The 23292-nt window shown below is 34.1% G+C and overlaps 1 protein-coding gene across 2 annotated transcripts in view; it reads right to left on the reverse strand.

Moving 5' to 3' along the window:
• Window positions 1-23292, reverse strand: part of Hmt-1 (ABC transporter ATP-binding protein/permease Hmt-1) — a 318374-nt gene that overhangs the window by 45252 nt on the left and 249830 nt on the right. For both annotated transcript variants that reach the window (XM_090402438.1, XM_090402439.1), the window contains exons 12-13: window positions 22968-23031; window positions 18592-18677 (exon numbers count right to left, since the gene is read on the reverse strand). In XM_090402438.1, the coding sequence (XP_090258564.1) occupies window positions 18592-18677; window positions 22968-23031 (150 nt within the window). The remainder of the gene's footprint in view (window positions 1-18591; window positions 18678-22967; window positions 23032-23292) is intronic.

Raw genomic sequence — 23292 nt, forward strand, 5'->3', positions numbered from 1 at the left:
AACCTGTCTGCATAGTGATTCCTTCCCATAATGCATAGCATTATACATGTCTGTAAAGATGTATGCTTTGCATTATGGGATACTAAGGCAAGAGATGTGAAGTCATTACTTCTATATACGAGTTATCTAGTTGTGAAGTTACTTCACATGTAAACTTTGTTTGCTTACACTTGGATAAAGGACTAAACCAAGAATATAATTTCTTGGCATCTTTAATAATTTATTCTAAAATATGAGATTATTGCAAACATGCAGCTGGAATGACTTCAAAGATTAAAGATCACTATGTAAAATACTACCTAAGCACTTCAAATGTCTGTGTACAATTTTAAAGGATAAACATATCTGAAGTTACACGAGTCCTTGATTTTGAAGACTATATTTACATTTCTTTTGAAAAATGAATCGTCATTATTTAAGCATAAACTATTGTTTCATTTACCTTTATCTAACATTACTATTGTCAAATTTCATTTTTAACACTACGTCTATCAAAAATAGATTCCTTCTTTATGAGTTTTTGCTTTACTAGCCAGGAACAAATTAACTTATCAAGTCAGGTACTATCATCATCATCAAATTCCTGCCATGTACCCTCAAGGAGTGTACAGGATATGATAGTACTACATGAAAAAAATTACATTATTATTAATTTCCTATCTACAATTTTCCTCCAAATCAGTCTGTTACTTGTCAAGACTCCAATATTATCAGATCTTATATTTCTATCGTCTAAGGCACTTTGTACCATATCAATCCACCTATATCTTGGTCTTCCTCTGGGTTGTTTTGCTGCCAACCTGGCAGAGAACACTTGTTTTGCTAATCTTTCTTCGCCCATTCTGTTTAAGTGACCATACCACCTGAGATTAGCTCTGCTAACGCATTCCTGGATGCTGACAATGTTAAGTATTTTCCTAACATCCTCGTTTTTAATATGATATTGCCATTGATGCCATCTGTTCACACCTATAATCTTTCTCAGGACTCTCATATCTGTGGTCTCTAGTCTTTGGTCAAGTGTTTTACTTCTGACCCAGCTCTCAGATCCATAAGTTAAAACTGGTTTGAACACTGTCTTGTATACAGCTAATTTAGTGTTCCGACTAATTTCTCTCTTATTCCATATGAATTTATTCAATTGACTTCCCACCATACCAGCTTTGCTGATTCTGTTGTCTATTTCTATATTTAATTTACCATCTTAAGTAAAAATCTTGCCTAAATAGCTAAAATGTTTTACTTGTTCCACAGGTTCTCCATTCACAACACAGTTGACATTTTCAATGATTCTGCCTATTTTCATTGTCTTTGTCTTTTTATTGCTGAACTTCATACCATATCTATTACAACAGCTATTCAATTTAGTCAGAGAATCTTGCAGCTTTGTAGTAGATTTATTTAGAAGTATAACATCATCCGCATAAAGCAAAGAGCTGACATTAACATCTCCAATTTTGATATCATGTATAATACCACTTTCCTTCATAATGTGATCCATATAGATAATGAATAACAGAGGGGATAATGTACATCCTTGTCTCACACCAGATTTAACATTAAACCATCTTCCTATACTTCCTTCAATTCTAACTGCTGACTTACAACTCAAATAAAGACTAAGTATTGCTTGATATAATGCCCCATTGAGACCATATAACTGCAGCGTATTGAATAGCTTCTCTCTTGGCACCTTGTCATTTGCCTTTTCCAGATCGACAAAACTTAAATACAGATCTTTGTTATATTCCCATGCTTTCTCAACTATTTGTCGTAAAGTGAAGATCTGATCCTGACAGCCTCTATTTGGCCTGAATCCAGCTTGTTCTTCACCAAGCTTTTCTTCCACAATTCTTCTCAACCGTTTCTCAAGTATACTTGCATAGATCTTGCCAGGAACACTCAGTAGGGAAATACCTCTGTAATTCTCACATTCAGTTTTATTTCCCTTTTTATATATGGGTACTATGAGAGCTCTACTCCAATCATCGGGAATTCGTCCCTCTGTCCAGGCTTTCTGAACTATGCAGTGCAGCCACTATAAGACTCTTATACCACCATTCTTCAGCATTTCTGGTTGAATATCATCTACTCCTGCTGTCTTTCCACATTTCAAGCCTTTGATGGCTTTTTCTACTTCAAGTATGGATATGTATTCCTGATTGCATGCCTGGTCAGTGTTATTTACCACTGTGCTGTCATCACTGCTTGTTTCATTTCGCAGTTTTTCAAAGTAATTACTCCATACTTCAAGGATATCTTTTTCGCCCGTTTTCATGTCACCTTTATCATCTCTAATTCCTTTTACAGCACTCTTTCCTCCATTCTTAAGCTTCTTCAACAACCTCCAGAATATTTTGCCACCTTCTTGATATTTATTTTCTATATTCTTGCCAAAGTCCTCCCATGACTTTTGTTTAGCTAGTTTTAAACAGTGTTTAGCATTCTTGCATTTGTCTCTATATTCTCTAAGAGCACAAGCTGACTTATTTGACAGGAACTTTTGGTATGCTTTCTTCTTTTCCTTCACTGCCTCTTTAACTTCCTGTGTCCACCAGGGAGTTCTGATTTTTTTATCCTTACAGACAACCTCACCACATGCCTCTCTGGCAGAATCAATCAATGTTTTCTTCAGAGTTTGCCACTGAATCTCCAAGGTTTGATTCCTGTTCTCAAACTCTTTCATTTTTTCTTCAATAATCTTTGTGTATTTTAGTCTACAGTTCACATCTGAGAGCTGCTCAACTTTTATTCGCTTTAAAACTTTCTTACATGTTATTCTTTTCAATATGAAATTCAATTTTATCCTGCTCAAGACTAAATAGTGATCACTTCCAATTTCAAATCCTCTGTACATTCTGGTGTCCTGCACCAGGGAGAAAACATCACTATCAACAATAACATAGTCAATAAGACTTTTCTTATTCCTAGCCTCTTCTCTCCATGTGAATTTGTGCACATTTTTATGTTGGAACATGGTGTTAGTAATAACCAGTCCATGTCCTGAGCAGAAATCCAACAGATATTTGCCATTATTATTAGCTTTGCTCTTTTCTCCAAATTTTCCCAAAATATTTTTGTATGTCTCACAATCATTTCCTACTCTGCTATTTAGATCCCCAACAAGGACCAACTTTTCATTTTTCATTGTGTCAGTTGCTTTTTCTAAAGCCTCAAAAAATTCCTCCACTTCTACCTTAGTAGAACCTTCTGTGGGACCATAGGCACAAATAAGTCTCATTGTCCAGTTCCCTATTCTCATATTTGCCCACATTACTCTACTTGAGACTGACTGCCCTTCAAGAAGATCAGCCTCGTATTTTGTGTTGAATACTATGGCTACTCCTTCTTTTCCTTGATTGTCATTGCCTGAATATAACATTTTGTATTTATTGCTCAGAAAGATCTCACCAGTTTGGTCTTTTTTGTTTCAGTCACCCCTATTATGTCAATCTGGTACTTATCTAATTCCTCAGCTAGCTCCATTTCTTTGCCATTCAGGCTTCTTATGTTGATAGTACCGATCTTTAACTCTGGCGATGTTGAGTTGGGGTTTATTTTCAGATTTATTCCAGTAGGTGACTTTTCGCTGTTCGCCCTGGTTCACTGGCGAAAACAACGGGGGCCTTGTTTAACCGGGCGACGCCCCAGCCGGCATGAAATTTTGTCATGTTGTACCATCTTTTTTTATTTTGGTTTAACCAATAAGAATACAATTTGGTTGGCTAAATCCCAAATTGCCAGCCCATTCTCAGTATCCAAGTAGATACCCAACAGGGTGCACCACGAGAAGGTGAGGATTGGACATTAGGTCAGAAGCCCTGGTCGGTTCTCCGCATTCCTTTAAAGGCTATGTGGAGGTACCCCGATTAATGCTCAGGATGTGTTCCTAGAAGACAAAGTACTACACAAAACAGCATTAAACAGGGTTATTTTAACACAATAGTAAATAGGGATAGGGAACACACAACCAAGAATAAGCAAGTTTTACTTCAATTTTAAATTATTTTTATATTAACTTTCCTTTTATGGCTCTTGGTGTTTTGGAATGATACACAAGCAACAGTTTTGATTTGAAATCACCATTGGCATTACTGTCCAGAGAAGGATTAAACAGTCTTTTGTAGCTTTGTATCCTGGTGCTCGCTTTTGTTCATGCGATATAAATGTGTGCTTAGGCATTCTCTTCCAGAAAAATCCCATTTCATCAACATTAAAAACTAGTTTGGAGGACAATTTCCTCTTTCAATTATGGTTCTTAAAATTGATGGAAAGGCTGAAGCAGCTTCAGCATCTGTATTCACCGCTTATCTGGTGATTCAAATGTTGTAGAGATTGATTCTTTTCTTTAAATCTTTCGAACCAACCTCTGCTAGCCGCAAAGTTTTCATTCATATCCTCTCTTTGTTTTTGAATATGATTAAAAATACTTCTGGCCTTTTCCATGATTATTGCCTGACTTGATGGCATGTTGCATTCGGTTTCATCATCAATCCAAATGGAAAGATGCATCTCCTTTTCCTCTAAAACGTTGCTTCTGGATCGAGTTACCTTTGTTGCAGAAGACGTTGTGGTTTTTGTTGTTGAACACTTAATTTTGTTCTTGTTTTTTAAAATCGTTCATATAGTAGAAGTAGACAAATTTAAAGCGGCTCCAATATCGACTTGATGTTCACCTTTTTTTAATTGCCTCAGCACCTGCATTTCAATGTCGAGCGAAGTGCTTTTTCGTATCAATTTTGTTTTGTATTGTTTTAACCTTTCTCTGACTGGTTTGGGAATAATCATATTATATACGAATCATGGGAAATACAGCAATAAATTGAATCAGCATAAATTAGTGTTTTTTTTTTTTTTTTTTTAAGGCTTCGAGTAGAATCGCATTATATCAAATCATTGAATATTTAGTGATTCTTTAAGTTTCGGGAAAAAAACGCATTATAGTGAATCAGCGTTAAACGAATTAACTTACTGTATATACTTTTATACAATTCTCTATCCACACAGAACAGATTTTGTTTAACATGACTTTAAAATATAGACCACTTCTTAACTATGTGTGAATATACAGCTATGTGCAGTAATGGTCAGATGAGAGACAGAAGAGAACAGAGAGGAATTCTGAGCATGTTTTGGATTGATTTTATTCACTATGTTAAATTTAATGGAGTAGAACAGTGTTTCTCAGCCTGTGGTTCGCAGGCAGACTTAAATTAATTAAATAAATATATTTTTTTAAATTATCCAAACAAAACAAATTAAAATTGAATAAGTAAATAAAAATTATTGAAATCAAATGGAGCCTTAAAAAATCAACAAATAGCATCAGAATGTGCAAAGGTGGAAGCAATAAAACTATACTGTTTTTCACTTCACCCCTCTTTTATTATTTGTCATTCTGCTGCTAAATTTGTCAGAATGACGAATAATAAAAGAGGGATAAAGTGACAAACAATATAGTTTTATTGCTTCTACCTTCCCTTGCTGTTTTGTCAGATTTGAAGTGAACATGTGTTATCCACATTTCAACCAATTGCTTGTTGTGTATTGATTTTTATTATTGAAGGTTTCCTTCAACCAAGGCTCAGTATATCTTCAGAAGTGCTAAGTGATACTTGAACAAAGTGTGTCGTGAGTTAACCCCAGTATTTATATTTTTTCGGAAACTTTTTAATAATGGAAAAAGTGGCTTAGAACTAGGACTTTGAAAAGAAGAGCAAATGGAACAGGTAATGCTAACCCTAATTGTAATACACGTGTTGTAATGGCCAGTAAGTCTGATACTATTAAAGAAGAAGAAACAAGCAGTTTAAAGAAAAAATACAGTAGGAAATATAACAGTTCATATTTGGAATTCGGTTTACTTGGTGTGGAGAGATGAAAGTGAACAGAAACCTCAATGTGTTTTGTGTTATGAAGTGTTGTCAAATGAGTGCATGGAACCTGCAAAACTCCAACGACATTTAGAAACTAAACATTGTGATCTGAAAAATAAGCCAACTGAATTTTTTCAGTGATGCTTAGGGACATTAAATCATGGGAAAGATATAATTTCAGCCATGGGTTCCATTAATAGCAAAGCACTGGAAGCATCCTATCTCTTAAGTTTGCACATAGCGAAAACAGGGAAACCTCTTTGTATCAGAGAAAATTTACTACTTCCAGCTATAAAAGATGTGGTAAAAACTGTTTGGTAACAAGTTACTAACAGATGTTGATTTGATTTCTCTTTCAAATGACACTGTCAGTTGCAGAATTAATGATATGGCAGGCGACATAGAATCTCAGTTAATCGAAAGAATTAAGAAGAGCCCTTATTATGCATTACAAATAGACAAGATTACTGATGTTACAAATGATGCGCAGTTAATATGATACGTAAGATATGCGCATGATAACATTCATGATGATATTCTGTTGTGTAGAACTTTGCCATCCCAAACAACTAGAGAAGAAATATTTCACACTCTCAATAATTACATAATACAAAAAAGAATCCAGTGGGGAAAATGTAGGCTTCTGTTCGGATGGAGCTCGCACTCTTACAGGCATACATATATGGTTGTTTCTAAGGTCAAAGAAGTAGCTCTGGATATGAATTGGGTGCACTGTTTTATACATAGGGAAGCGTTAGCCTCCAAAGGAATGCCACCAGAATTTAAAACTGTGCTATACAGCACTGTCAAGCTAGTTAATTTATTAAAGCTGAACCATTAAATAACAGGTTATTTTGAGTACTCTGCGATGAAATGGGCAGTGAATATACACAACTTTTGCTTCATTCTGAAATTTGCTGACTTTCCAGGGGCAAAGTACTAACAAGGTTATTTCAATTAAGGCACGAAGTTTTATTATTTGTAAATGAACATAATTCTGATTTTGCATCACTCCTTGTTGACAAATCATGGTTATCAACACTATCCAATCTTTCAGACAATTTTTCCAAATTAAATGAACTAAATCTCTCCCTTCAGGGAAAACTTTTAACTGTTCTTGATGCCTATGACAAAATAAAGGCATTCGAAAAAAAACTGGTTTTATGGATGAATTATGTAAAAGACAGATAATTTGTACCTTTTCCAACATCGGAATCCTTTTTAGTCTAAAATAATATTTTTGTTCATTCTGAGTTTGTGGAAAGGGTTTGTGACCACCTCAAAAATCTGAAACAGAATTTTGAAACATATTTTCCGAATAACTTTTATAAGAAATTTCTGTAGGTTCGTGATCCATTTCAGGCTTGCAGTCATGAGAACGACCTTTCGTTATCGAAAAAGGAACAGTTAATCAGGGTCAGCTCTACCGACGGTGCAAGACGTGCATTTGCACGTGGTGGCAAGTTTTTTTGGGGCAGCAAAGTTGGCATAAACTATACGGCAAATATGCTACTGCACAGGGCAGGAAAATTCCTAGGGGCAGCCCTGCAGTTAATTGAGCTTTCAAGTTACAGTGGACTTAAAATGCAGTAACGTGATATCTTGGTTTAGCTCGATTTTGGATCTCGCCTTCAGTGAGAAGTGAATTTCCAAAATTATCTGACGAAGCATTGAAAATCTTCCTGCAGTTTTCTACAACCTATCTTTGTGAGAAAGGATTTTCATCGCTCCTTCAAATAAAAACAAAATCGTCTTAGTGTGTGTGCCGATCTTCGATTGAAGTTGACCAATATTGAGCCAGATATCCAGCAACTCTGCAAGGGCTGAGAAGCTCAACCATCTCATTAAAAGTAGTAACATAATTATATCGGCAGGAAACGAAAATTGGTGAGGAGCAGTTTGGATTTATGCCAGGAAGAGGGACAATGGATGCAATATTTGCACTAAGGCGATTGATGTCGAAATATAGAGAGATGCAAGTGGATCTGCACATGGTGTTTATAGACCTGGAAAAGGCATATGACAGAGCGGCCAGGCAGGAGGTATGGAGGTGTATGAGGAAGAAGGGAGTGTCAGAGAAGTACGCGAGTTTGGTGAAGGAGATGTATGAGGGAACAGAAACTCAGGTCAGGTCTAGTGTCGACATGACAGAAGGGTTCCCCATTGTTGTAGGGCTACACCAAGGGTCAGCTCTGAGCCCCTACCTCTTTGACCTGGTCATGGATGTAGGATGTACTAGTGGAGGATGTCAAGAAGGAGGCACCATGGAGCATGCTGTTTGCCGATGACATTGTTCTATGCAAATTATCCCAAGAGAAGCTTGAAAATATCCTGGAAGAGTGGAGAAAGCATTGGAGGAGAGAGTCATGAGAATTAACCAGGTGAAGACTGAATATATGTCAACGGGGAGTGACGAGAATATGGCCATACGACTCCAGGGTGAAAGGCTAATTTCAGGGAAGAAATTCAAGTACTACCTTTACCTTCGGTCGGTTGTCGAGAGGAATGGTGACTTGGATGAGGAAATACAGCACCGAATAACATGCGGTTGGATGAATTGGAGGAAGATGAGCAGGGTCCTGTGCAACAAGAGAGTGAGTTGTAAAAGGAAAGGAAAGCTATATAAGATGGTGGTGAGGCTGGCGATGCTCCATGGTGCAGAGACGTGGCCTATAACCAAGGCACAGGAGAGCAAGATGGAGGTAGCGGAGATGCAGATGTTGAGATGGATGAGTGGTGTGACAAAGAAGGACAGGATAAGGAATGACTACATCAGAGGGACAGTTAAGGTGGGACCAATTGGCAAGAAGATACAAGAAAGTAGGCTGAGGTGGTTCGGACATGTAGAGAGGAAAGGTGAGGAGTATGTTGGTAAACGAGTGGAGTATATGGAGTTGGAGGGAAGGAGGAAAAGAGGCAGGCCCAAGCTCAGGTGGAGGGATAAGGTGACAGAGGATCTTAGGGAGAAAGGATGGAGTCCGAAGGACGCCCTGGACCGGAGAACTTGGAAGAGGAAGGTTAAAGATCAGTGCGCCGACCCTGTTTAACATGGATAAGGCATAGTAAAGGAAAAAAGTAACATAATTATATCATCTTATTTATCTGTTTAATAAAAATTAAAACTTTGTTCAATAATGATACACGTTTAATCGTTTACTTCCAATTTAATTAATTATGTTACTATATCTTTCAAAACATGCTTTTAGATTTATTATGTTAGAAATGGCACAGTTTTTCCAAAATGTTGGTAATTCCTACATAGGTTTTTTAAAAAAAAATTACATAAAGTCAAAACGACGTATAGGGAAATAAATTAAAAACACTATGTTTATTTTTGAAGTAAAACTTTAATTCCAACATTCTAAAATGTTATTTTTCTTGCTTTTCTGTTCGTAAGATTGTTGATGACATTGTCGAAGTCTATTTCATCACTCAATTGCTGTTTTATAGACAGTAAGGCAAGATTTCATAAACGCCAAAGAAGGTGCCATCAGGGGCGGATCTCTCCCCCCAGCTACGCCTCTGTAACTTAGTGGTCCGCAGAATTGTTTAAGGCATTTTAGGTCCTTGGGTTTAGAAGAGTTGAGAAATGCTGCAGTAGAAGAATGACTGCATTATCTAATTAAACTTTATGCTTTGTGATAACGATGTCTTTATGTATCTCACATTTATTACCTGAATTAAGTGTAATATTTCTCATTTCCATTAGGTGATTATGAGGAGAAGGAGGAACCAAATCATATAAAAAGAATATTAATTTAACTACAACAGTCTTTTCTTATTATAGTGAACTATGCAGAAGACAGGAATAGTGGACCAACTGCTATGGTGTTATATTCAGAAGTTAGACGATGTCATATTCAGGAAATAACAATCAGGGAAAAGAAGGAGTAGCTATAATATTAAACACTAAATATGAGGATAATCTTCTTGAATGGCAGGAAATATCAAGCAGAGTGACATGGGCTAATATCAGAATGGAGAAATGGACAATGAGACTTATTTGGGCTTATGGTCCACAGAAGGTTTTAATAAGGAATAACACTAAATGGTGATCACATGACAAAATTTTTGAGGCATTAGAGAAGGCAGCTGACACAACAAAAAAGGAAAAGTTGGTCCTTGTTGGAGATCTAAACAGCAGAGTAGGAAATGATTACCAGACATATAAGAATGTTTAGGGAAAATTTGGAGAAAAGAGCAAAGCTAATAATAATGATAAGTACCTGCTAGATTTCTTCTCAGGACATGGATTGGTTATTACTAACACCAACATAAAAATCTGCATAAATTCACATGGAAAGAAGGGGCAAGGAATAAGAAAAGTCTCATTGACTATGTTAGTTTTGACAGTGATGTTATCCCACTAATTCAGGACACAAGCCTATACAGAGGATTTGAAACAGGAAGTGATCACCATTTAGCGTTGAGCAGGATAAAATTGAACTCCATATATCTTATATCTTCAATGAACTTTATAGAAAAGAAGGATGTCTAAGAAAGTTTTGAAATGAATCAAAGTAGAACAGCTATCAGGTGTGAACTGTAGACAAACCTTATTCAAGAAAAACCAAGAGTTTGAAAACAAGAACCAAGCCTTGAAGACTCAGTGATAAACCTTAAAGAAAACTTTGATTGACTCAGCCAGAGAGGCATGTGGTGAGGTAATCAAGGAAAGAAAAATCAAATGATTTTTCAAATCAAATCAAAATAGTGGACTCAGGAAGTTAAAGAGGCAGTCAAAGAAAAGAAGAAAGCATATTGAAAGTTCCTCGCAATTAAGTCACCTTGTGTTCTTAGGGAATACATTGAATGAGTAAGAACAGTGAAAATAAATGTCAGGAAGGTGGTAAAATATTCTGAAAACTATTGAAAAAAAAAAAAAAAACTCAGAGGAAAGAGTCCTGTATAAGAAATTAGAGATGATAAAGGGGACATGAAAACTGAGGATAAAAATAATATTGATGTATGAAGTAATTACTTTGAAAGATTGCTAAATGAAAAAAGCAGTGACAACATGGTGGTAAAAAACACTCAACAGGAATAGACATCACAATCCTGAAATCCTGAAATATGGGAAGGCAGTTGAAGTAGATAATATTCAACCAGAAATGCTAAAATATGGAGGTATAAAAGTTTTACACTATTTTACTTGTATTCTCTCCATTCAGAATGCAGTTGAAGTGTTCAAAGCTTCTGCCTATTTTCAAGTCTTTCTATTGCTGATTTTCATGCCAAATTTGTTACACCTGTTATTCAATTTAGAGAATACTGAAGACCTGCACTAAATGTGTTTAGTAGTAAATCATCATCTGAATAAAGCAAAAATTCTAATATCAAGTCTAATGCCACTTTCTTTCATAATGTGATCCACATAGATGATGAATAAGAATGGAGATAATGTCCATCCTTGTCTTACCCTTGATTTTACATCAAACCATCTTCCTGTATTTTCTTCAATTCTAGTTACTCACTCACAACTTCAATATAGACTATACATTGTTCTGTATAATGTTCATTTACCCCATACCTCATATAATTGTAGTGTTTTGAAAAGAAACACTTTTCTCTGGGCACTTGGTCATATGTCCTTTCCGGATCTACAAAACTTAAGTATAGATCCTTGTTATATTCCCAAGATTTCTCAAATATTTGTCTTAAAGTGAAAATCTCATCTTGACAACCTCTATTGGGTGTGAACCCAGCTTGTTCTTCTCCAAGTTTCTCTTCCATAATTTTTCTTGACCTCTTATCAAGTATACTTGCATAAATCTTACCTGGGATACTTAGTAGGGAAATTTCTCTGTAATTCTCAAAGTCAGTTTTATTCCCTTTATTATAAATGGGGACTATGAGAGCTCTACTCCAATCATCTGGAATTTAACCTTCTCACCAAACCCTATGAATTATGCAGTAGAGCCACTGCAAAACTTTTATACCTCCATACTTTACATGTTCGCTGCCATGCTCCTCGGGTATAGTTGTTACCGCATGCCAAGCACTTTCACTTCTTGAAGGTCAGTACAAGTAATCTCATGGCCGGCGGTAAGCGTCATACGAGTATATTCGTATGACGAGTATACGAGCCTCACGAGTATCCTTGTGAGGCTCATATACCAACTAGAAGTATACTCATAGTTGGCAACGAACGTGTTAAGCATTTCTGGTTGAATATCATCTACTCCAGCTGCCTTTACACATTTCAAGTTTTTGATGGCTTTTTCTACCTCAAGTATTGATATGTACTCCTCTTTGCATTCCCCTTGAAAATGTTCCAGCATGGTTCTGTCATGGTTTTTCATTAAACAGTTTTTCAAAATAATTACTCCAGACATTTACAGTATCTTCAGTTTTCATGTTTTCATATCACCTTTATCATCTTTGATTCCTTTTACAGTACTATTTCCTCCACTTCAACGTTTTTTCCATAGCCTCCAGAACATTTTGCCACCTTCCTGATATTTATTTTCCATACTCTTACCAAAGTCTTTCCATAACTTTTGTTTATCTACTTTTACACATAGCTTGGCTCTCTTATATTTTTCTCTATATTCTTTTCGGACATCTGTTGACTTATTTGCTGTGAACTTTTGGTGTGCTTTCTTCTTTTCTAGAACTTATTCTTTAACTTCTTGTGTCCAAGCATGGGGGTTCTTATTTTTATATCCTTACAGACAACTTTGCCACATACCTCCCTAACTGAATCAATTAATGTCTTCTTCAGAGTTTGCCAGTGAGATGCCAAGGTTTCAAACCGATTCAAATATTCTTCAATAATGTTTGTATAGTCAAAGTCTAGAGTTTACCTGTAAAAACTGTTCAACTTTAATTCTTTTTAAAACACTCTTACATGCCATTCTTTTCAATGTAATATCCATTTTTATCCTGCTTAGCACTAAGTAATGCTCACTTCTGATTTCAAATCCAACGTTCACTCTTGCATCTTGAATCAGCATGAAGATATCTCTATCAATAATGACATAATCAATAAGGCTTTTCTTATTTCTTGTGTCTTCTCTCCATGTGAACATTGTACACATCTTTATGTTGGAACATAAAGATGTGCACAATGTTAATAATGATTAGTTCAAGCAAATACTTAACATTATTATTAGCTTTGCCCTTTTCTCCAAATTTTCCCAAAACGTTCCTATATACCTGGTGGAATTCATTTCCTACTCTGCTATCCACGGACCACTTTTTCCATTTTCTTTATGCTTGCTACCTAATGACTTGAAAAATTCTTCCACTTCTTCCTTAGAAGAACTTTCTATGGAACATAGGCAAAAATGAGTGTCATTGTCCATTTCCAAAATTCTGAAGTGTGCCCACATCACTCTACTCAAAACTTCCTTCCAATCAAGTAGTTTATCTTCATATTTGGTGTTGAATGCTCTCTTTACTTGTTCTTTTCAATCAAAGAACAAGATCAATGTTCTTTTCATTGATCATTATTGCCTGAATATAACATCATATATAAGATTTCACTTGTTTTTTTCTTCTTTGTCTCAATAATATAAGATCTCACTTGTTTTTGTCTTCTTTGTCTCAATAATGCCAATTATGTCCACGTGGTACTTATCCAATTTTTCTGCAAGTTCGATTTCCTTTCCATTAATACTGCTTATATTGATGGCTCCTATCTTCAGCTCTTCAGACACTGGGTTTATTCTTCTTCTTCTTCTAGATGTTGAGTTGGAGCTTATTCCAGTGGCTAACTTTTCAATGTTTGTCCTGGTTCCCTGGCAAAAATGGCGGGGGCCTTGTTTAATCATGCAATGCCCCAGCTGGCATGCTATATAATTATATGCATTTGTGGTTTAAGCCAGAGAGTACAATTTGGTTGGCTAAGTCCCAAATTGCCAGCCAATCTTCATTTATTCAGTATCCAGTAGGTACTTACTAATGGGGGTGAACCACATAAAGGTGAGGGTTGAACATTAGGTCCGAAGCCCCAATCAGCTCTTCATATTTCTGAAAGGCAATGCAAAGGTCTCCTCCCAGTTAATTGGCTTTGACCCTTAAGCAACCTATTTCTTTTTACATGGTTTATTAAAATATATAATAATCTCATCATTAATGTTTTTCTGAAGTTGATTCTGCTTTTGACATAGTGGTGACATAACAGTAAAGGTGGCGATATCATTGAAACAATACCATACTTTACTTCTATTTTTCATTTCATTATTATTATGATTTTCCGACAATCTCATCATCATCAATTTCCTGATTATGTATGCTCAAAGGTGTTTAAGCTACTATGACAGCACTACATGATTACGTTTACATTTTATTAATAGTCTCCTATCAACAATTTTCCTCCAAATTATTCTATTACTTGTCAACCCTCCGTTGTCATCTCTAACATTTTGTTCTTCTAAGGTACCTCTGACTGAATCAATCCACTCAGACCCAGTCTTCCTCCTGGTCGTTTTTCTGTTACATTTTGGCATTGTTTTGTTAACCTTTCCTCTCCCATTCTCCAACAATCTCAACTGTTGAAAATGTTACTGTCTTCTTCACTGCTTGATATTTCCATACCAGATTCCTTATTAACCAGAATGCTTTCAACATAATTCTATTTGATGGGAAAATGCAAGCTTAAATTTTGAATCCAATATTATCAATAATATATTTATTTTCAAAGAATATCAAATCTTTCATTATTTCTTCAGAGAAATTCTTGCATTATTTCAACTAAAAAAAAAAAAAAAGTTGTGTTGGAACAATGAAAGAATTTCTCTGAAAAAATTAATGAAAGATTTGATACTGTTTGAAAATAAATATTATATTATTGGCAATACTGGATCCAAGATTTAAGCTAACATTTACCAATCAAATAATAAATAATAAATATTTATTTAAAGATGAGATAACACTTCATCTTTAAATAAATACATTTCTCAAGTTGTAACATTCGGGAACAATTCTGAAATTAAAATGACATTTGATTTCGTTGTTATGATATCCCCAAAATTTTAATGAATTCAATATCGATCTGATATCAGATTAATATATTTATCTGAAATATATTTAAATTCTTGTTCAATGCAAGGATATTTAATGCTCTTTTTTGTAGTATATAAAAGTATAGTTCTGCCTAGATGATGGCTTTAATTCAGTTTTGAATATCTTAATTTCAAGTATGCAGTGGATGAATGCTTAAAATGTCCTACTATTTTTCTACACAATACTATTAAATTTGATACTGAAATCTACATGGTGGCCATTATTGCCAATTGCAATGTGTGATAAAACATGGAATGCTTACAATTTCAGCATCATTACACCCCTTAACAAAATTGGCACTACTGTTTCAAACCGATTTTTCTGTAATCATCTCACTTGTATGAATCCCAGGAAGATGCTGAAAGTTTAAAACTATATTATAATGTGAGTTTGTATCACTCTAGTGCCCTGTGAAGTTAGTGAAACTTTCATTTATATATTGACAGGTCAATATATCCAATGTAAGAGAAATATATTTAGCATCTGCAATCTTGTTTTTAATAGTTACAACTACCAAGTCATAAACATCTGGAATTATTTTTTTGGTAAAATATTTGCTTCCAGACAATTGTGTTGTGAAGAAAGTTTACTCGTTAGCCTTGCAAATCCTTCATTTTGAATAGCTGAGTAAGGATGAGTGTGACCAATGAGTAAGTTATCCAATGCTATCATCTCAGCTATACCATAATACAAAAGATTTCACATCTTTGTCATCTATGTTCCATAACACCAAACAGCATTTGTTGGTTTGGTGTATTTATTTTAGATTCAGACTGCTTGTTTTTGTTTTGATATTTCAGTTTCACTGTTTTATTTTACAAATTCATTACTATTCTTGCATTTTATAATATTAATCATTAATGCTGTATATGCACTTTTCTTGTACCACCTCAAGATATTTGTTGTTTGCATATTTTACACTCATTTTTTTTTTCAATTTCAGTTTTCACACAAACCATAAAAGTTCCAAATACTGCTTTTTTATTATTCATTGCCAAAACTGTAATCTTTTTTTTTCAATATTTTAAGAAATAATTTAAGTAAAATTAGTATATAAGAAAAGAAAACACTTCATATCAGAAACCTTTTGAAAGTTACAGTGAAAAAATTTTCATTTTGAATGTTGTCAATCTACAACCATCATCATTGGAAATTAGTGAATTCTGGTCTGTCTCATATCGAACTATAGTCTTTTTCTTGTTTTATTGTTAATCCTGTACACAAGAAATTCAATCTATAGTAACATTAGTACCATGGACAAGAAGAAAGTTGAGAAGAATGAAGAAATGTTTGGAAGGAGATTTTCAACTAAGGAATATAACTTAAAAAAAACTGGGTATTTTTTTAATCATTGTGAATAACGGTAACCAATGAACCTACTAGTTTTGCCAATAAATTCTGTGGCTTCTTCTGGGTAAATATATAAAAATAAATGTAAAATTGGCAAAAATAAACTAAAACATTACTAAACAAAGTTATTTAGGAACCATTACAATATAAATCATAGAAACATGTGGAACATGGGAGGTAGCATGAGTTAGCTGTTGTTCAGCACTGTTTGTAGGTGGCTGGCTGAAAAGTTGAAGTCTGATACATGAAGAGATCTGATAAGCAATTTCCGAATATCACTCCTTGGTTCCTGTTAAGTGTGTTGTGTGAAAAGATGATACAGTAAATATCATTCATGTAAGGCAAGAGCTCTTATTCCACTTGGTCATGGTATGTATATGGGAAAAAAAATAGGCCAAGCCTGAGTTTCTTTTCTGTTGTTGCTAGCATCTGCAATATGTTCTTTCTGTCTTATTTCAAAACTTCTTGAAGACAGAATGAACATACTGGAGATATTTGCAACAATAGGGAAAACAACTTGGGCTTGGCTTATCATTTTCTACATTGAGTAGTACAAGAGCTCTATGCCTTACAGAAAAGAACTTCACAGGTCACAAAATGAAAGAATCTACAGTTGTCACCTTTTCACACAGCATGCTTAACAGAAACCAAGGAATAATCCTGTGTGATATTTGAAAATTGCATATCAGATCTTTTCATACCAACTTTTAAGCTAACCATCTGCAAACAATGCTAAACAACAGTTAATTTATGCCACCCACCTCCCATGTTCCATGTGTTTCCTAAAAAACTGGCTCTGTAGACAAAACTTGGTTGATTAATGACCATCTCTCAGTGGTCCACTGCACTTTCCTATTCTAAACTCATAAAGTTTCTCTTCATTCATTTTATTTGTTTCCCTATGTATTTCCCTGTGAAAAAAAAATTCTATGGTTGGATGGATCCGTGATTTCTGAAGAGTTAATTGTTGTTTGGGATAAAGTAACCTGTGGAACAAAAGAAACTTAATTTCTTGAATGAAAAAGAGAAATATTCATGATATATGCCAAGTGTCATATGCAATGGGAAAAATCATATGCAATTGACAAATCATATGTAAAAGTTAGTTATTTATTTCAAGATAAGCAATTTCATCTTACAAAAGTAAAATTGGAAAAGCATCCCTCCCTCTCCCACCAGAGGAATTCAAGTTAAGATTGTCAGTGTCAGAACACAATGAAGCCGTGTTACAATGCAACTGTATGAAAGAAACATTCAATCACAGGGGACTTTGTGAGGACATTTGACAAAATACCACTTGGAAGGTTACTGTACAAACTGCAGCAAATGGGTTAAAAAATAAATAGCATAAAAAGAGTAGGGCAGCTGACCAACCAATATACATATGGTAGTTGCATAATAAGAGTATGAGGTAACCAACAGTGTTCCAGAGGGTTCTATCTTGGGACCTCTAACATACAGTTTTAATTCATTATCATTTCCAAATCCTCTATTCACTTCCTTCCCTGATATTAATGCAATGGTTGAAGAAACACACCAACTCAAGTCAGTATGCATCTTGCTTGCTCCTGATTACAAGGTTCTAATATGACTGCCAACTGACTACTATATTCAGATTTGGTTTTTCTAGTTTTAAGAAATGAGAATGCGGAAAAGATTCAGAGAAATGGTGATTATGAAAAACTAAGACAATATGAAGTACAGTTTAATAAATAGGAGACACAATAAAGACATTCAAGTTGGTCAAGGAACTATAAAAGAGATGGAGGCAAGAATTTTCATTAATATAGTAGGAGGATAAAGAACAATCCCCCTGGAATTGTATGAAAATGTGATGATGAGGAATACCACAACTAGATTTCTTATGACATGAATTTCCAGTACTTTTATTCATAACACTGCATTGCCATTCACGAAATATATACTTACAACATATTAGTACCATGGGTGGACAAGTTAAATAATCTGAAAACACTGCTATAAGAGGCCAAGCATGGAATTTTTTTTCAAGCCATCTTAGGCTATAGCAGGGTAGCAATCTCACTAGATGATAAAAAATCATCTGCAACCTTCAAAAAATTGATACTACAATGGAATTCATATATTTTGTAAAAGTGCAGATCTAAATGTGTACCTTGCAAAGACACAATCCTCTCAGCCAACCAGGATGGCAAGTGCATAGCAGAAAAATTAAGGTAAGATATAATATGTAGTTATGTGGATTGAGAGAATCTCCAGTAACGAGTCCAAGGACTTCAAGGAGGTATCTGAACAATTATAGTAACAAATCCAAGTCATTTTATTTTGGCAAAAATAAAACTTACATTTTCTATTCAAAAAAATTTAACATACTCACTCAGGAACATATGAAAAACAAACATTTCTGAACTCTATTTGACATTTCTGTATCCTTAAAGCAGTGGCATTCACGTCATCCTGAACCTATACAAAGGTATAAAAATGAATTACATAATGTATGAACTAAAATTAAAGCATGACAGTATTAAAAACTCTGAAATTCACAATGATTTATAATAATAATTTTATTCAACTTGGCATGACAGCACCTTTTATGACATAATAATCCATGTCTGCAAATATACAAGACAAAAAGCAATATGAATTGCTATATCTGAATCATCTGCATGGGTTTACAAACTACTTTGGCAACTAAATCTCAAAACACAGCCCTAACTTGATAATATTGTCAACTTTTATTATTAGCATTTTTATTAGCAAATCAACAGTAACCTAAGAAATGGTTCATTGTGGAAAGGTTATTTTTCTTGATGAATTTATTTTTCTTTAGCATAGCAATGCAGCAGTTGTGCCAATTTAATTAAAGTCAAGAAGAACATTAATATAAGGTTACTGGATTAAATAACGAAAAACAAGATTTTTCTGACGGGTCAAAAAGCCACACAGATATTTAGTGGTTTTAGCACCTTAGCTATGCGTTCACTAACCTCTTTGGACAAACAGGAAGATCTGCTCAGGTAAATAGCAAAAATGGCTGTAACATCAAGTGATACCATAGATTTTGATCTTTTTAAAACTACTCAAAAAGAAAAAGTAAAAAGAATGATTGTCCAGGACATGGCTCACCACTAGTGTTCAGCAGAAAAACCAGGAGCTACCATCAACTCTAGGTTTAATTGCTGTGCCACTACCATGATCACTTGCCTCAAGACTCTTCACACAAGACCAATCAAGTTTAGCAATGGCATAAAAGTCTTCCCCATTTGCAAAATCTATAACATCGAGGAAGCATCTCCACTACATTTACTAACTTGTATGAATATTTCTAAATGTGAACTTCATAACAACCCAGAAAAGGTGCTGTATAAAATACATGAATTTGATCTCTATGATCTGGTATGCCTAATGTTCTGTCGGTATTTCTAGTGACCTCTTCAGAAGGATAGAATCATTACAATAGTTAATGACCGATGTTTAATTATCATAATGAACCAAATAAATTGTCACATTTTTAGGTGCAGGAAATGCAATATATGATGTGTTAGACCTGTCACAACCCAATGTTTTCAGATATACTATGGTTAATGTCAGAATTTATATTTTAGATGGATGAGCATTATGATTCACATTTATTCAACAGGAAATCATCTTCTCAGTTCCATGTCAAAAGTTTCCATGGGTTTCTAAATTATTTGACATCTAACATATTCTTAAGGCTGATAATTGTCATAGGGAATTTTCATACTAGATTTAATCAAATCCAAAGCAGTTCAAGAAATCATGGACATGACTTGATAGATAAAATCTCCAGTCAACCTTGCTAACATCACTTTGCTAGTAAAAGACCATAAGACAATGCTTATATAAATTTGAAATTATGTGGTTGAAATTTGAGCACTGAAATGCTGTAACATCAAATAATTTTTGTACCATTGTCATTTTCTGATGTCACCACCCACTCCCTCCTCCCCAAGGAGTGTACAGGATACTTCCTCTCAACAATTTTCTCCAAATGAATGTGTTATTTCAAAAAATTAAGGGGATAAAAATCCCTTATTATTTTACAGCCAGTATGCGAAACTCTAAAATCTAAGAGTTTCTTGCCAACGAACTATTGGCGAATCCAAGCGTAAGTGACCACTTGGTAATACTAAGGCAACTCGAAGCAAAGGTGGAGTAAGCTCCCTCACTATCCTTGATATTTTCTCATAATGTAAAAACACACAGCTCCTAGGAGATGTAATACTGCTTTACATTATGAGGAGAAGTCACTACCCAGACCGGTTTCAACCTTTTTTGAGGTCTCATCAGTGAGTAGCGAGCTGGATGATATCAAAGTTTAAGTGAAAAGAACTTGCATACCTTCACTATATGAATGCCAGAAAGGTGTGCCCATATATTATATTATAACATATCATAACTAAGATGAAAAGCCAAACAGCTATTTTTTTTCTGGCAAAATTAACTTTGCCAGATAAAAAATAGCTGTTTGGCTTTTCGTCTTAGTTATGAATGTGTTATCTGTCAGGTCTTAAATCTCAGATGTCACATTTTCTAAAACATCACTAAACTGCAACCATCTTATATCAGACTTCCTCTGGATCTTTTCCTGCCATCAAACATCTATTTTGCTTTTTTTTTTCTCCCAATTCTGTTTAAATGACCTTATTACCTTAAATGGCTTCTCTCACCTGTCAATGCTTTTGTTATCAAGTTCCATATCTTTATTTTCAATTTGAATTTGCCAATGATGCTATCTGTTCACATCTCCCCACTAAAACTCTCACATATATGATCACTAGTTTCTGATCTTCAATTCAACTAGATCCATAATGTAAAAACTGATGTGAACAGGGCCAGACAAATACAGTTGTCCACTCACTGGTGGCAAGTAGATTTTGCTAGCTGGCTGCAGACAGAACAAAATAAAATATTTTTTATTTAATAAAAATAAAAAAATCTTCTTCAACCACAGTGCAGTACTATTAATCATTTTGTGGAACTCTTACTGACTTACTGGAACATATCATTAAAAAAAAAAAAAAAAATGGAGGGTTTTGGGCAAGTAACTTTTTTACATGGTGAGTAGGATTTTGCATCACTTGTTGAGCCCTGGATATGAACATTGCCTTATATGCTTTAGTGTGGTGTTTGACTAATTTCTCTCTTCTTCAATATAAATTTATTCAAATGGTATGGCTCTATATCAGGTGTGTTTATTTTATTATTTATTTCCATAGCTAATTTGCCATCTTCATTAAAGAAATGTGTATAAATGGCTGAATGTTTTCATATAAAACTTGTATAAAAAAACCGAGTTAAATATTACCAATTTTGATATTAAATTTAACAACACATTACTTCAAAATAATGCATATTTTGAAGTAATGTGAAGAAATAATAATAGTAGAGAAGGTATATACACCTTGTATTATACCGGATTTTACATCAAATTATCTTCCTATCCTTTAATTCTAACTGCTAACTCACAAATTAATTATATAGGTTATATAGTGCTCAGAATAATGTATCATTTACATCATATGATTATAGCATTTAACAGCATTTATCTTGGAACTTTATCATATGCCTTTTTTTAGATCTATAAAACTTAAATATAGATCCCTGTATTAGCCGTATGCTTTTTTTCACTATTTCACAAGATGAAATAGTGAAAAAATTTCACAAAATTTCACTATTTCACAAGATGGTCCTGACAATCCCTATTTGGCCTGAACATGGATTGTTTTTCTTAGCCTCTTCTTAATGATGAAATATATCCTACTGAAACACTCATTAGGGAAACTGAATTTGACAGCTAATCAATCAGGCCTTCTGAATTAATGCCATGAAGCTAGTGTGTGTATATATATATATATATATATATATATATATATATATATATATATATATATATCTTAGTACTATTTCTAAGTACTATTGATTAAATATCATCCACTTCAGCTGCTGCCTATCATATTTCAGGTTGCTAATAGTTTTTTCAAAGTAATTATTCCAGATAAAGAAAATTCTTATAATCAGTTTTGATAATGTCTTTATTATCTCTGATTCTGCTGTGGTCCTCTTTCTTTCATTTCTAAATTTTTTGATAGTCTTAAGTTTGTTTTTCTTGATTTGTAATATTTATCTTCTGTTCTTACCAAAATCTTATGAATAGATGCTTACATGAAAGAAAAGTTTAGCTTATCTGCCTTACTTGAAATATGTGAAAAAGTTAATGATTTCTTACATTTTTCTTTATATTCAGGAAGCTTGCTAACTACTAGCCAATAATTTCTAATACAATTTTTTTCTTTTTCATGAGTACACCAACAACTTCACCATGTTGAGTCAATCCGTGTTGACTTCATATTTTGACCAGAGTGAACTTGATCTTCAGGTTCACTCTGGTTTCTGTTTCAAACTTCCTCTAATAACCTATGTACATTTTAATCTATATTTTAACTGAAAGATGTATGACTGATCATTTTTTTAAAAACTTTTGCATATCCCCCCCCCCCCATAATGTGATACTCATCTTTATCCTGTTCAAAACTAAATTGTGATCACTTTCCTTGAAATCCATTGTATACTCTTGTATCCTGAACAGTCTGAAGAAATTAAACTACTATAATAACATAAGCAATAAAAATTTCCTTAATTTGTGAAAATAATAAAAAACATTATCAAATTTCTAAAGTAAATTGTGAAAAATAAAATTTTTCAGAATAAACCAATGAGAGTTAAATTTACCTCAGGATCTTCTTTTAGTAAGTCAAACATGTTTTCCATATCTATAAAAGCAGTCTGAATCATTCTACATAATTAAGAAACAAAAAGAACACTGAGACTTAAATGAAAATATGCTTAATACACAATTATTGAGCATAGTGATTTGATCCATATTACTCCATTAAATTTTAAGTATGATTTTAGCAAATCCTAATAAGTCCTGGCTGCCTGACTGAGTCACTTAAAATTAGGAAGTGGACAGAGGAATGAAGTTAGGAAATTTTGTTAATACATTAGTTATATAAAAAAAAAGTCAGAAAATAGATAAATTCTAGTTAGGAAATTC

Source organism: Typopeltis vanoorti, chromosome 13 (assembly GCF_054136105.1).
Source record: "Typopeltis vanoorti isolate ZY-2024b chromosome 13, IOZ_Tvanoo_1.0, whole genome shotgun sequence".
NCBI lineage: Eukaryota > Metazoa > Arthropoda > Arachnida > Uropygi > Thelyphonidae > Typopeltis > Typopeltis vanoorti.